Source organism: Odocoileus virginianus, chromosome 15 (assembly GCF_023699985.2).
Source record: "Odocoileus virginianus isolate 20LAN1187 ecotype Illinois chromosome 15, Ovbor_1.2, whole genome shotgun sequence".
In the NCBI taxonomy this organism is placed as follows: domain Eukaryota; kingdom Metazoa; phylum Chordata; class Mammalia; order Artiodactyla; family Cervidae; genus Odocoileus; species Odocoileus virginianus.
Genome location: NC_069688.1, coordinates 65,684,952 through 65,701,133, shown reverse-complemented (window position 1 = coordinate 65,701,133; position 16,182 = coordinate 65,684,952). Strand labels below are relative to the sequence as shown.

General features: G+C 44.0%; 1 protein-coding gene across 8 annotated transcripts in view; it reads right to left on the bottom strand.

The window, feature by feature from the left end:
• The window catches only part of COL14A1 (collagen type XIV alpha 1 chain), a 232,282-nt gene that overhangs the window by 199,525 nt on the left and 16,575 nt on the right, over positions 1 to 16,182 (bottom strand). For all 8 annotated transcript variants that reach the window (XM_070477487.1, XM_070477492.1, XM_070477489.1 and 5 more), the window contains exons 3-5: positions 12,608 to 12,724; positions 7,703 to 7,846; positions 1,854 to 1,943 (exon numbers count right to left, since the gene is read on the bottom strand). In XM_070477487.1, the coding sequence (XP_070333588.1) occupies positions 1,854 to 1,943; positions 7,703 to 7,846; positions 12,608 to 12,724 (351 nt within the window). The remainder of the gene's footprint in view (positions 1 to 1,853; positions 1,944 to 7,702; positions 7,847 to 12,607; positions 12,725 to 16,182) is intronic.

Here is a 16,182-nt window from a genome sequence, read left to right as displayed (position 1 = left end):
ATAACAAAAAAAAATCTAATATTCTGTGGAGAAAAAAAGCAAGTTGCAAAAGTATATTTTGATTAAGTGTATAAAAAATTTTAAATATAAATGCATAATTAAAATATGGTTTCAGAATTCATATATTTATGTAGTGAAATGAAAAAGACACATATTGAAATAATAAACAGTGAATTCAAACACTGAGAAAAGGAATATACAGGGATATACAAGGAGCTCCAACTCTGTTTATACTTACTTTCTTAACTTGACAACGTTGTTTCTTACTTATTTTTATACTTTTATATATCTGATATGAAAAAGTGAAAGTGTCAGTCCCTCGGTCGTGTCCGACCCTTTGCGACCCCGTGGACTGTAGCCCACCAGGCTCCTCTGTCCATGGGATTCTCCAGCCAAGAACACTGGAGGGGGTGGCCATTCACTCCTCCAGGGGATGTTCCGACCCAGGGATTGAACCCGGGTCTCCCGCACCGCCGGCAGGTTCCTTACCATCTGAGTCACCAGGGAAGCCCCATATTTACTTCTAAAATAAAGTTGTAGGGTTAAAGGATAGGCAAATTGTACATTTTTGATGGAGTTCACCAAACAGACACAAATTTTTCAATAACTTATTCTTAAAATACACATAAATATAAAAATTATTAGGAGAAAAATTTGAAACAATTTCAAATGTTGGAAAGAATGTATGTTTTAAGACTAAATAATTGAAAAAACTTTGTCTGTTTGGTAGACTCTATCCAAGATGTAGAATTTACCTATCCTTTAATCCTGAAACAAGGCTATGGTTTTTCCAGTGGTCATGTATGGATGTGAGAGTTGGACTATAAAGAAAGCTGAGCGCCAAAGAATTGATGCTTTTGAACTGTGGTGTTGGAGAAAACTCTTGAGAGTCCCTTGGACTGCAAGGCGATCCAACCAGTCCATCATAAAGGAGATCAGTCCTGGGTGTTCATTGGAAGGACTGATGCTGAAGCTGAAACTCCAGTACTTTGGCCACCTAATGCGAAGAGCTGACTCATTTGAAAAGACCCTGATACTGGGAAAGATTGGGGGCAGGAGGAGAAGGGGACGACAGAGGCTGAGATGGCTGGATGGCATCCCTGACTCAATGGACATGAGTTTGAGTAAACTCCGGGAGTTGGTGATGGACAGGGAGGCCTGGCGTGCTGCGATTCAGGGGGTCGCAAAGAGTCGGACACGACTGAGTGACTGAACTGAACTGAATCCTGAAACTTCTTTTAATCCTGAAACTAATTTTAGGAGTATTTATTTTTTGCAGTGTTTGGAAATGTTTAAAAAGTAAACAGTGAGCTGTCAGATGAAGACGGAGGGAAGGCAGGAGGTCACAGGACTGAGGCGTCCTGAAGGCCCTGTTAGGGTCTGGCCGGCACCTGAGGTCGCTGAAGCTGGGGAGGGTTGCAAGGTGTGTGGGCAGGGGAGGCGGTGCAGAGGCGGGCACGACGGGGCTGGGGGTCAAATACGGAGTTGGATTTGCTTTGCAAGGATTGCTCTGCCCTCTGGGCAGAGGACAAACTGAGATCTTGCTAAATACTATGCACACCGGGAAAGGAAGTGGAGCTTAGCGGCATATTGGCAATAGACATGGCAAGAAATGAACAGATCCTGTCAGTATCCCAATAGAAAATGCATTCATAGGACTTAGTGGTGTATTCAACACGGGACAGCACAGAGGAGGCCAGCGTGACGGTTACTCCGGGCGGGAGGGCGGAGAGGGTGAGAGGGGCTGAGGGGCCGTTCGCAGCAGATCCGCGCTCCTCCGAGGCGGCAGGGCCTGAACCGGGCCTGCGCCGACAGCCCGCCCTCCCCAGCAAGCAAACAGAAACAGATCTGACCTTCCTCGGGGACGGATGGCTTATTCTCGCTTCCTTTGTCCACAACTTTCACTCTGGGTTTTGGCTCCTTTCTTTTTTCTAAATCTTTAACTGGAAGAAAAGTAAAAATACAGCAACACGTGAGGTTAGAATCTAAAAGAAAATATCAGTGAGCTTTTACTCAACTCCTTGCAAGTATTAAGAGCTTTAAGTAGAAATTAGCTACGTGGTAGAATCTCATTCTAGAAGACTGGAGCTGCTATTCTTGTCAATCTTGTCATGAGAAAGAGCAGAAGTCACTTACAGATTTACTTTAGTCAAGTATTCACTATGGGCTGATGTATCCAATTTAATCCTTTATAACATAAAATCGCAAGATAGCCCCATTTCAGACATGATGGAATGAAGGACCCGCAGGCTAAGGAGCTAAAACATATCTCATAAAATCAGAAAGTGTTGGCCTAGGATTTAAGCCATGTCTTCAGATTTCTGGAAGGCCTGTGAGTGGCCCCTGTTCTAGAAAGGTCTTAACCACATATATCCTCATTTGAAGTTGGTCTGTCTGCAATAAAAGATGGAGAACTCCATAAAGACTTTCTTTCAAACTTAAATAAAAAAAATTCCCTGCTAATAAAAAGCAGGACTTGTTCATTACTTCCATTATGAAAAATTCAGGACGCAGAATGACCCTTGGTCCTTGAATACATTCAGTCCAATCTACTGCACGACTTCACTTGTCCCTCCACCGAGCTTTCCTGCTACGGCTTGGCACCTGAAGTCGTTTCTTTGTATTAGTTGCTTGGCCATGTCTGACTTTTTACAACCCTATGGACTACAGCCCAGGCTCCTCTGTACATGGAATTCTGCAGACAAGAATACTGGAGTGGGTAGTCATTCCCTTCTCCAGGGATCTTCCCAACCCGGGGATCGAACCCAGGTCTCCCACATTGCAGGCAGATTCTTTATTGTCTGAGCCCCCAGGAACCCCCTGAGTCACCACTAAATGGCAATAGTATGTGACAAATAAAATGCCCTGTGAAAGGAGGAAGTAATCTCATGGCGAGATATTCCACTCAATTACTGCATTCGCTTCATGGGAATCAGAAAACTTATTGGAAAATGGGCTCTGCAGGGTCAGCAATGGTTTCCTCTGAACCATCCCTCCTGCCTTCTCCACGGTTACTCCATGAATCCTGCCTTTATCATCAATTCCTCCTCTTCTTTCTATCGGCTTCCATCCCACTGCTAAAAAGACTTGAGACTTACCACCTGCCAAGGTCGGGTTTCTCTAGTTTTATGATTCCTTCTCTTAGAAGGCTTTCTTGGCTTTCTGGCACTTGAGATTAAATTCCACGATTAAAAATCATAATAAATACAAGCTGCCTTAATCCTTCTATTTCCGCTGATGTTCTAATTTTCTAAACCCATTTTTTAGACCTCATCTTCTGATTTCCTTATAAGGGTTAACCACTTTGGAACACCCCTTCCTTTAAATTCTTTTCTTTCTCAATTTTTACAAAAGCCCTATCCTGGGTTTTTTCATGTTCCTCTCAGCCCCCCTTTACATTCTCATTCTTTGGAACATTTTTCTGCTTCCATTTCTGAAACAGAATCATAAACAACATTTGCCTCATATCTCTGCATACCCCACCTACAACTTTTATCTCCTCTCTCCCTGGATGATTTCCAAATCCACATCTTCAACCCCACCCACACATAGGCCATGACCTCAGACGGCTTACATTCCCTAAAAGAAAATAAGTCTGCAACTCTGATGGGAGGAGAAATAGGTCTGGGAAAGAATAATTGCAAAAGTGGAGACTCTGGGAAATTTTACCAGGAAGATGACATTTGGGCCAAACTTTGAAATATGAGCAAGATTTTGCAGGCAGAGATTAGCAAAATTAGTTCCAAAGAGAAAAATAGTGGCCAAAAAAATGTTTGCCAAAATAGGCCAAAATCCATTCTACAGATGAACAAGGGGGAAAAATGAGCAATAAGTCACTTTGAATTGGGTCATTAGGTCACACACAAGAAGTCACACACAGGTCACACCAAGCTGCTGACCTGTTCGTGGAGGAGGCAAAATCAATCAGAAAACAGACTGTCAAGAGCAAAGCAGTATTAATCATCACCACCACCACCATGTCCCTACTGTGTGCTAATGGGAGTTAATGCACACAGCAATAGGCGCAAATCACCTCCCCATTTGCAGACGTCCTTAAACTGCTTTAACTACTTAAAGGCCCAAATACACACACCTGATTCAGAATCCTAACAGTTCAGACATGCCTCTTTGTCCTCAAAATCCAAAGACTGTTACTTATGTTTCCCTGGGTATCAGAAGACGGACTTATGAAGAACTTGAATATATACATATATGATTCATATAATTTATCTAACTAACCAATTAGATGGTTTCACTAAGATTATTTCAGCAGAGCTAAGCAAGCTGAAAGCAAATGCATTTCCTTTTAAACATTCTGAGTAAACAGCTGTCAGCAAAGCCTTTAAGGCTGCTTATGCTTCTTCTGCTGCTAATGAGTGGAATATTTGCAATAATCAATCGTACTAAACCTTAACACTAAAGTGAAATGAATCGTTTCTCTTTGTCCTTTTTCCTGCTTCACACAAACTTTAAGAAAAGTTATTTCCCTTACTCATGTTGGAATGTCAGAGGCCAGACACTGAAGCACAGTGCCAATAAAATGAGACAGAGGCTGATTTATATTGAAAATAACTTGAAACCCTTTCCCAGAGCTTTCAGATGATGTGACTCTCAAAAGAATGCAACATTTTAAAACATCTGTATGTCCTGCTGACAGGTGGATTTACCAAATCTCTTTGTTCAGAAGTTTCAAGAGGTAGCAGGTTAATAGAGTGGTTTTTTTTTTTTTTTAAGAAAAAAATCAGAAAATACAACATAAAATGCTACTCAGAAGAGAAAGAAGAAAAGGAAGGGGAGATAGGAAAATCCACATAGAACACTGCTGAACAGAGTCCTAGAACTCATGGTCTCCCCAGTTTGTGGATTAACTCTTTAAAAAAGCTAGTGTTATTTGAACATTCTCATCATTAGAGAAATGCAAATCAAAACTACAATGAGGTATCACCTCACACTGGTCAGAATGGTCATCATTAAAAAATCTACAAACAATAAATGCTGGAGAGGAAGTGGAGAAAAGGGGATGTCTTGCACTGTTGGTAGGAATGTAAATTGATACAGCCACTATGGAAATTTTCTTTAAAAACTAGGAATAAGACTATTATATGACCTGGCAATCCCACTACTGGGCATATATTCTAAGGAAACCATGGTTCAAAAAGACACACGCACCCCAGTGTTCATTGCAGCATGATTTACAATAGCTAGGACATGGAAGCAACCTAGATGTTTATCAGCAGATGAATGGATAAAGAAGTTATGGTACACATATATAATGGAATATTTCTCAGTCATAAAAAGGAACACATTTGAGTCAGTTTTAGTGAGGCAGATGAACCTAGGACCTGTTGTACAAAGTGAAGTAAGTCAGAAGGAGAAAAATAATGAACATTAACACATGCATGGAATCTAGAAGAATGGTACTGATGAACCTATTCGCAGCGGCAAGCGTGGGCTGCAGACGCAGCACACACTTGTGGACATAGCAGCGGAAGGAGAGCGTGGGGCAAACTGAGAGAACAGCATCGGGACATACACATCACCACGTGCAAACAGCTGTGGAAGCTGTGTCTGACCCGGGGAGCTCGTCCTGGCTCTCCGTGACAACGCAGAGGGATAGGATGCGGTGGGGTGGGAGGGGGCTCAGGAGGTGGGCACGAATGTGCACTCACGGCTGATTCACGTCGCCGCGTGGCAGAAACCAGCATGACATCATAAAGCAATTACCCTCCAGTTAAAACATAAATTTAAAAATAAGCTACTGTTGTTTGAAATGATGTCTGGGGTTTACATCAAAATAATACAAGAGAGGGGGGTGTAGGGGTATAGATCGACAAGACTGACCATGAATGGTTAATTGTTGAAGCAACTGATGGGTATTGAGGGCTTGGTTTTACAATTCTGTTGATTTTTTTAAGCTTTAAAATTGTACTTAATATTGAGTTGGGGGTTTTTTAAGGAGTCTGTCTTAACAATGAAGTAACACAGAAGGTTAACCAGGACCGACCTCTCTTGTTCACATTCACGATACACAAAACTCTGCCCACAAATCAGACAGGACGCCTCCAGGAAGAGGGGGCTGCTGCGATCTCTGGTCCCTAGACTATAAGGTCCCCAGGGGCAGTGACGTGCCGTGTTGCCTAGAATAGGGCCTGGCACTTCGTAGCCATGCAATATACACTTAAGTGACAAAAAAAAAAAAAAAATTAGAGAATGAATGAACACCTGCTGAAAGGCAAAAGAATCAGGACCTCTGCAGATAACTGTTAAAGTCAACATAAGGAGAAGCTTCCTAAGGGAGCAGGGCCAGCATGGACAGGGCCGCCTCAGAGCGTCCCCTGCTTAGAGTGTCTCCGGATGCAAGTCCTTTGACCAGCTCAGTATCTGAGAACTGACTCAGATATGAAGACATCACCCATCCATTCTCTTTCCAGCCCACTCCTGCAGCAGAGACAGCACCTTCTTTCAGAGTGCTGAAAGCATTTATTGAGCTGCTATTATGTACTGGGTAGATGACGTGTCTAGATAAGGCTCAGGGGACAGTGCCAGGGAGAGGATTTAAAAACCAACACTTAAGGAATCATGGTTTTCTCTGGGTAGCTGCCCAGGAGTGGGATTGCTGAGTCATATGGTATTTCTAGTTTTCATTTTTTAAGGCACTTCCATACTGAAAACCGTAACTCCAAAAGACACGTACAGCTCACTGTTTACTGGAGCACGATTCACAATAGCCAGGACATGAAAGCAACCTAAATGTCCATCAGCAGAGGAGTGGATAAAGATGTGGCACACACATGCGATGGGATGTTACCCAGCCATAAAGGAGCGAAACCGTGCCATTTGCAAAGAAGTGGACGGACCTAGAGACTTATATAGAGTGAAGAAATGTAAGTCAGAAAGAGAAAAACAAGTACCGTGTATTAATGCATATGTGTCAATCTAGAAAAATGGTGCAAACGAACCTATTTGCGAAGCAGAAAGAGACATAGAGAACAAACACGTGGACACCAAGCGGGGAAAGGAGGCTGGGAGGGAGGGTGGGAGGAAGTGGGAGACCAGGATTAACGTGTGTAACGGGCTTCCCAGGTGGCACGGTGGTAAAGAATCCACCTGCCAGTGCAGGAGACGCAAGAGATGCAGGTGCGATCCCTGGATCGGGAAGGTCCCCGGGAGGAGGAAATGGCAACCCACTCCAGTATTCTTGCCTGGAGAATCCCACGGACAGAGGAGCCTGGCGGGCTACAGTCCATGGGGTCGCAGAGTCGGACACGACTGGGCAATTGCGTGCACATGTTGAAAACGGGTAATTCGTGAGCACCGACCCTGTGGCTCAGGGAGCTCCGCTCGTGTGCTGTGGTGACCTGATGGGAGGGAACCCCAAGAAAGAGGGGTCTGGGTGTGCAGACAGCTGATGCACTGTGCTGCGGAGCAGAAACTACACAGCATCGTAAAGCAACCATGTTCCAATAAAAAACTGTTTTAACTAAAACTGAAAGGATAAGTAGCAGTGCAGTGAAACGGGTAAAGGAAGGGACAGAAGAATATTACAGACAAGAGGAACTCATGGAAGATTAGACTGAATGTCTCTTAAGATCTTGTCAAATCTAAACAATCCAGGATTAACCCGGTATAATATTCACCACAGACTCAGACTCAGCACTGGAACAGAGTGCCATGCAGCACTGTATGATCTGTAAATACATACTTCTGAATTGACCTTGGGCCGGCTTGCTTTCTTTGTCTTTATTGTATGCAATAATCTGAACCGTGTAATTCTGGTCTGGCATAAGACCTTGAATAATTGCTTTAGTTGCAGTGTTCTGGAGATTCAGTTGATTGGTTTTTCCACCTAAAATAAAACAGAAAGATAAATCAGTTCTAAGAAGTACATTAACTGTGTCCATTAAGAAATTATGTTAACCAGAAATCTAGATTTTAAAGGTGAAGATATTTAAAAATAGGTATAATGGTGAGCATTGCATACTATTTATTTTTCGTATACTTTCCATCCTCATTTTCAGTTATACTCTGCATTAGACAACTTAAACAGTTGTCTAAAGTAGGTGAAAACACATTCACAAACAGCCTTCACGTAACACACTGTTGCTTTGATACACCAGGGAAAGCCGCAGCATGAGATTAGAAGTCAGTCAGACCTCAGTATCAGAGACACTCTGCAAGGAAAGAAGGTCACCTGAAAGTGATGGAAAGGAAATGGACAGGCTGAACGTAATCACCTACACTGGTATTTTTCCTACGGCCTCTCTAAAGCGAGCCAAAGCATCTCTGAAGTGTTAGCGATGTAATTACCCTGACTCTGAGCATCACTGGCTCAGAATGCTGAAGGACCCACTCATCGTCTGGATACTTAAAAGTTAGCTTCTTTCTGGAAAAGATTCCAAACTCCCAGTGTCTCTCCATCAAACCAGACTGACCTCTAAGGTTTTGCTGAAAATGCGACTGATTCAGTATCAGCTTGAAAGCAAAGTGCAGACGTGCATTCTTCTCTATTTCTGGCAGCAGTTACTGCCCGAGAAAAGGAAAATTAACTTAAGACTGCTCCTCCAGCAGCAGCAGCAAAAGGACCAGAAATTTGCTGAATTAATCACGTATAACACAGGCTATGGTGATTTTAATCACAGGTGGCGCTAGTAGTAAAGAACCCGCCTGCTAATGCGCGAGACACAAGAGACGCGGGTTCAATCCCTGGGTAGGGAAGATCCCCTGGAGGAGGGCATGGCAACCCACTCCAGGATTCTAGCCTGGAGAATCCCATGGACAGAGGAGCCTGGAGGGCCACAGTCCATAGGGTCACAAAGGGTTGGACACGACTGAAGTGACTTAGCAGTCAATAAAATTAATTATGTTAAGCCTGAAAAACGACGATCCTATCACCTCTGCTGGCCACTACCAGGAGGCAGAGCTGAGCCTTCTCCTGCAAAACCCGTCGCCACACACGCATGTACGTCCAAGAAGCTAGACTTGGTTTCAGAAAATCTATCATTTAAAACTCATCCTTGACAAAGTGCATCAAATGAATCTTTCACAATGTGTTTCACTAAAAAGAAAAAAAAATGCCTTAGAAAAACTCTGTGTACTAGAATTCCTCTCTGAGAGGCAGAGGATATACTATTTTAAAGACTTTGAGAATCCTGTAATAAAAAAGCTTTAAGTCTGTTTAGAATGGCACTCTTCAAATTTATTTGACCATTAAACCAGTTGATTGTATAACAGCTATCACATCCTGCTAAACATCATGGAAAACGCTTTGGGAAAGACTGGTATAAACAACACGCAGAGCACATCTCCTACTGCTTAAACATCTACACACATCCTGCGTCTAGATTCACTTATTACTCCTTTTATTTACTCTATTTATTTTAGGTTTGATCAAGTCGATGCTGGAGTGTCAAGACTGTTTCACTGGCTTGGGTAACTGCAGTAAGGACACTGGGTCACCACAGAAAAGAAACCCAGTTTTCATGGAGAAATTATCTGCTTTCATCCTCCATTTCTGTTTGTCATTGGGGGTGTTTAAGCAAGTGGAGGTCTGCTTTTGGAGATGATACAGCAGAGATGACCGAGGGGTGAGGCTGAGGTTGGTTCAAAAACCACACAAGTCATTTCTTTTTTAAAAAAATAATTTTATTTGTTTATGTATTCTTGGCTGCACCGGGTCTTCACTGCTTTTGCGGGCTTCCTCTAGTCGTGGTGAGCAGTTCTTCCTCGTGGAGGTGTGCAGGCTTCTCACCGCGGCGGCTTATCTTGTTGTGGGGGCTTCCCAGGGGGCACTTCTGGGAAAGAATCCGGCCTGCCAACACAAGGGACATAGAGACTTGGGGAGACCTGGGTTCACCCCTGGCTCGGGAAGATCCCCTGGCGGAGGGCACAGCAGCCCACTCCAGTGCTCTTGCCTGGAGAATCCCATGGACAGAGGAGCCTGGCGGGCTACACTCCATGGGGTCACAGGGCTGGACACGACTCGGCGACCTGGCACGCGGGAGCACGTCACGCACGCCCACGACTCGGCGACCCGGCACGCGGGCGCACGTCGCGCCCCCACACGACTTGGCGACCTGGCACACGTCGCGCCCGCCCACGACTCGGCGACCCGGCACGCGGGAGCACGTCGCGCCCCCGCACGACTCGGCGACCTGGCACGCGGGCGCACACGACCCGGCGACCTGGCACGCGGGCGCACGTCGCCCCGCGCACGACCCGGCGACCCGGCACGCGGGCGCACGTCGCGCCCCCACACGACTCAGCGACCCGGCACGCGGGCGCACGTCGCGCCCGCCCACCACCCGGCGACCCGGCACGCGGGCACACGTCGCGCCCGCGCACGACCCGGCGACCCGGCACACGGGCGCACGTCGCGCTGTGGAGCACAGGCTCTAGGCAGGCTTCAGCAGCTGCAGGACAGACACAGGCTCTGCGGTTGCGGCGCAGAGGGTCAGCTGCTCCACGACACGCGCGGTCTCCCTGAACCGGGGGTGGGACCCATGCGCCTGTGCTGGCAGGTGGAGTCCCCCGCACTCTACCCCCAGGGAAGCCCCCCAAGTCACTTCTAAGGGTCTGATCCTTCAGTCACACTCGCCTGGAGTTCTGAAGAGTTTAGTGTTACCAGCAATTAATCCAAAAAAATTAACCTACCGATTCCTTGGAGGGAAACTAATTACTTTTCAAGACATAGGGAATTCTCAAAGGTACCACAAATAAGGGACTTATATACTGACCGTTAGCACCATAATAATGTTCAAGAGCCTCTTAAATTTCCCATGATGGCTTATTTCAGAAAACAAACTGCATTTTTAGAAGTCAAAGTTATTTAAAAATCAGGCAGTGTTCTAAAATGAAAACTCTGAACACAGGCTTGAGACTAAAATAAAGCTGTCCATAACTGAGCCACTTCTGCGGGTCAACACGCGGAAAGTGTGCTTCGTCTTCTGAACCAGTCATTCTATGGAGTCTGTGTCTAACATGTGTTAATAAGGAAAGGTTTCCTTTTAGTGACCAAGCAAGAAGCTAAACATTTCATCTGTATGTTTTGTTTAAGATTTTAAATCCACCAAGGAGTAAGATGTTGCCACTTAGAAGTAATTGAGCATCTGTCTTCCTCTTTAAATGAGTGGGGATTGAGGTCTCCAACAGAAGGGAGTCCAGCTCTATGTCACCATTTTTATCACCAACAGAAAGAACAAATGTTGCATTTATATAAATATATACACATCATACAAATAGGCTATAATTAAGTATACATTTACTATGTGAAAATGGATTTTATGCAAGAAACCAGACTTGAGAGATACACTACAGAGCTTCTTTGTTACAATCAGGGCTAAGGCTCACTGAGCCCTTAGGATCTGCTGGTCACTGTTCTAAGTGCTTTGCGTTTACCGGCTCCTTTAGTCCCCACGACCAGCTTCCTACGTGAATATGCACGGGAAACTTCACACTCAGGCGCCGATGCAAAGGGTAGGCTAGGGCCCCATATTCTATATTTGCTCCCAGGTGACGTGGTGCTGCCATTCCCAGACCATGATTTGAGTTTCAAACCTCGCAGCAGTCCCACGAGGCGGGCACCAATTCTGCCGCACGTTCCACAGAAGAGGAAACCAAGGCACTGGGACTCAACAACTCGCTGGAATGAAGGAACCGGGGTCTGAACTCACGCCTCCCTGACGCCCATGCAGCAGCGTTCCTCTGCGCGCTCTGTGTTTTCACGCGTTTGTTTTTTGGCCACACTGCATGGCTTGCAGCCTTTTAGTCCCCTGACAGGGACTGAGCCCCGGGACCCTGGCAGCAAGGGCGCCAAGTCCTAACCCCCAGGGAATCCCCAACATGCTCTGTACCGTTTCAGTCTATTATAGACCAAAAACATTGAAGGAGAAAGAAAACACAACCAAAATTTGTTAAACGTTCTACACAACTATTTTATCCTCATGATCAGTAAGTCTGTTTAATTTTTGCCTTTCTTGCTTTAATGCATCATTTACGGCCACTGTGTCTACTTAGAGTTTATAACTTAATGCATCATTGCTGAATAATATTCTATTAAGTTAATTAACCGTAGGTGGCTCAGTGGTAAAGAATCTGCCTGCCAATGCAGGAGACTCAGGAGACCCAGGAGACCCAGGTTCGATTCCTGCCTGGAGAAGATCCCCTGGAGGAGGAAAGGATAACCCACTCCAGTATTTTTGCCTGAAAAATGCCATGAACAGAAGAGACTGGCAGGCTATAACCTATGGGGTTGGAAAAGAGTTGGACACAACTTAGCGACTAAAGAACAACATAATTAATCATAATTTACTCAGCTGGCCACAACTGTTGGAGGTAACTTTCAAGTGTCAATATACCAAAAGTATTCATCCATGTTGAAACAGAGGTAGTGAGGATTTTTGATAGTGTGAAAATTATGGTGAGCCCAATAGCTAGTCTTTAGATTTGAGGCAATATTATTTTCTTGAGTAGAGGATAAGATTTCAAGCTCAAAAGATTAAATAAAACAAAAGTCTTTCAAATGAGATTAACGCAACACTCAGCACTATACATTTTAGCTTCCTGTGTGCCAAAAGTTGCTAATACTCTAAAATACAGCTGATTCTTTTACCTGAAGCTGGAGTCACAAGAAGTTTGTATCCACCAAATTTCCCTCTTGGAGCCTTCCATGAAATCTGGATACTATCATGAGATAATACATTATATCTTAACCTTGTGGGTGGAGCGACTGAAAAGGAAAAACAAAAATTGTTTAAACATTGAAGCTTTTAAACTTTCGTTGTTAAATTGAAAAGCCAAAGTTATGTAATCAGAATACTCAAGACTTCACATTCTTTCTACAACCCCGTTAGTGAATTGATCTATTTGCAAAATAACACAAACCCAAAAGCATTTGTCTCTGACTCAAGAGGTGAGCATTTGCCAAGTAGTACTGGTCCTGTGTACTTTTTCCAGTAGTCATGTATGGATGTGAGAGTTGGACTATAAAGAAAGCTGAGCGCCAAAGGATTGATGCTTTTGAACTGTGGTGTTGGAGAAAACTCTTTGAGAGTCCCTTGGACAGCAAGGAGATCAAACCAGTCCATCCTAAAGGGGATCAGTCCTTAATGTTCTTTGGAAGGACTGATGCTGAAGTTGAAGCTCCAATACTTTGGCCACCTTATGTGAAGAACTGACTCATTGGAAAAGACCCTGATGCTGGGAAAGGTTGAAGGCAGGAGGAAAGGGGGACGACAGAGGATGAGATGGTTGGGTGGCATCACCGACTCAATGGACGTGAGTTTGAGCAAGCTTCGGGAGTTGGTGACGGTCAGGGAGACCTGGTGTGCTGCAGTCCATGGGGTCGCAAAAAGTCAGACACGACTGAGCGACTGAACTGAACTGAACTTATCTTGTGACAGACAACTATAATTTAGGGTTAGAATGTAATAACCTAGTCTAGCTTAATTAATGAAGCCAACCTTGCAAACTAATTTTATTACGTTATAAGGATGAATGCTTCTACTTTGAACACATGAGCTCTTGTAATCTATATAGACCGTGATCTGTTTTATGCCTCTAGGTTTTCACTTTATTAATTCAGTAGCTTTGATGTGATAATTTAAGGCTATGACAGACATGTTATAGCAATAAGATCACTCTTTTCCCAGAGCTCACTAAACGGTATACACTGCTTTTCTGTGTGAGTTGTTCAAGCTTCAAAACCTGCCCTTGGAACCCTACATCAGTGTTCCAGAATTTCAAAAGAAATGCTTTCGTAAGATCTTTACTGTGTAATATATAAACTAGTTTGTCACAAAAGAAAATCTAATGCTTGACAGAAAAGTTAGCACTTATTACCTACTTCTGTGCCTGGCCTTTCTTTCCCACTTTACGACAGCGTCCAGAGAAGGAAAGAAATACTCATGTCAATTGGTATGTGGTATTATGTGGGGTTTAGATGTTAGTCTGGTCCCCAGTTCTGTCATTTATTAGATGAATAATCTCAGCCAAGTGATTGCTCCTTTCATAGCCTTGTTTTTAGTAAAGGTGGCAGCAAAACTTTCTGCACAGAATAAGTGACAACATTAAAGAGAATAATGGATATAATCTGTTGCAATATGTACTCAACAAATGTCTGTTCCCATCCACCCTTACTTCTCTAATGGATGATCCCTAACACTTATTGAATACCCACACAAAAATACATTACTGTCCCGGTTTTATACATAAGGGAAGCAAGGAGACGCTAAGACATTCATCCAAGTTCACATACCGGCTCATGACCATCTTTGACCCCAAACCAAATGCTCTTTTTCTTCAGGTGAAGATTTATATTAAGAAGCCACCCTTCACTGAGCTAGAAGAACGAGTGATTTACTCCTGAACAAGCTCTCTGCTCATCTGAAATCAGTAGCACCTAAAGACACAGTCTTAAGAGCAGTGTTCTTTTTCTACATGCCCTTGGCTGCATTTTAGTAAAGAATGCTAGTCAAGCAAAATAAACACACTAGCCTCCCATTCTCAGTTTGACATGAATGAGTCTACATTTCTCCAGCTTATGGGAAAGTATAGATTTATCATAAGAACTACTATTTTGAGCTACAAGAGATGGTTGGCTAAACGCAAATTTGGATCAACAGAGAAACTGATACTATTTTGCTTCCTCTGGAACTTGGGGGAAAAAATCTATAGATAGATTCTTATTATTTATGGAAGAAAATTAAAAATAAGAATTTTAAAATGTTAAACAGTACACGAAGTTTCTGAGCCACCTTGCCAGTGGGCTGGTAGACATCCTTGGCTGAGCTCACTGCAAGGTTTTGCATAAACGCCCACAGGAAGCGGGCAGGCCTGGGAAGCATCAGTGAAAAAGCACAACCAGAGGGGAGGCCGCCAAGCGTCACCCGATCCATCTGCACCCCAGGGGTCCTGACATCTCAGGAGGGCAAAGTACTAACATTCCGGATTCCTAGGTTAAATGTTAAAAATCTCTGTGGTGCGTTCTACCCAGGCTATTGTTCTTTAAATGCGAGCTTTTAGCTTGCAACATCTTTTGAGTCAATAGCTGACCTGAGCCTCCAGGAGAAGTGATGAGGGCGACAGGGACCGTACCAGACAGCCCAGATCACACCCAGAGAACCTGGACGGTGCTCCAGGGCCCAGAACGGCAATGACTTCCACTGAACTACTCCAGGAAATAAACGTGAAGCAAAGGCAACAACCCAATCCATCAACATTCAAAATCAATTTACAAATGGTTTACATGATGACGGTCCCATTACAGCTACTAGCGAAAAGCAACATTGCCATTTTCTTTTATCAACAGAACCCGTCCATTGCTTATGCATGCATAAACAGTCTCACAGTTATTAAAAGAAAATCCTGGTTAGACACAAAGTTTACATCTCCTTCAGGTTTTTGCCTTTAGGGGAAAAACACTGAAAAGAGGATATGCTAGTTAAGAAAGAAAGCAGCGTGAGGTCACAGCTTCGAGCTTCAAAGCCAGCTCCGCCTCCACGTGTGGATGGCACTGGGACTTCCGCCAAAGCAAGGGCAGAAAGAGCGACGGAACACGGGGAGTGCAGTGCAGGAAGCCGAAAACGTGTGGATGTGTAATACCAGAGCCGTGATTTTTCTTTCTGCAAGCGCTCAGGAGCCCCTTCAATAAGTATATGTACGTAACTCCAGCATAAATATAGATGCTTGCATGAACTTGACTCAAAAGTTAATCTGTGTCAGTTAAACCTTTTCTTTTAATTTCAAGGTATTTTTTCCTTTTTGATGCAGTTGTAGATGGGACTGTTTTATTTCTCTCTTTTTTTTCTTGGAGTATAATTGCTTTACAATGCTGTGCTAGTTTCTGTACAACAGAAACTTTGTGCTGCAAGAAAGTGAGCCAGCTATATGTACATAGATCCACTCCCTCTAAGCCTCCTGCCAACCTCCACTCAACAATTACAATTTATTCCTCTTAAAAAAGACAAAAATTAAATGTAAAGCTTGATTTCTGGCACACGCTGAGAGCCCAGAGAAAGCCAGCAAACTCACCCTTCGTACAGTGACATCAGGCACTCTATGTGAGACGGGGCTGGTTACAACATTTGTGAAAATACAACCTTCATTCCAAAGGGGGACTGCAAAGGGAGACTAAGGAGCATCCAGTTGTTGACGGCAGGGTTAGGCTCGTCACTGAAACTACAGGGT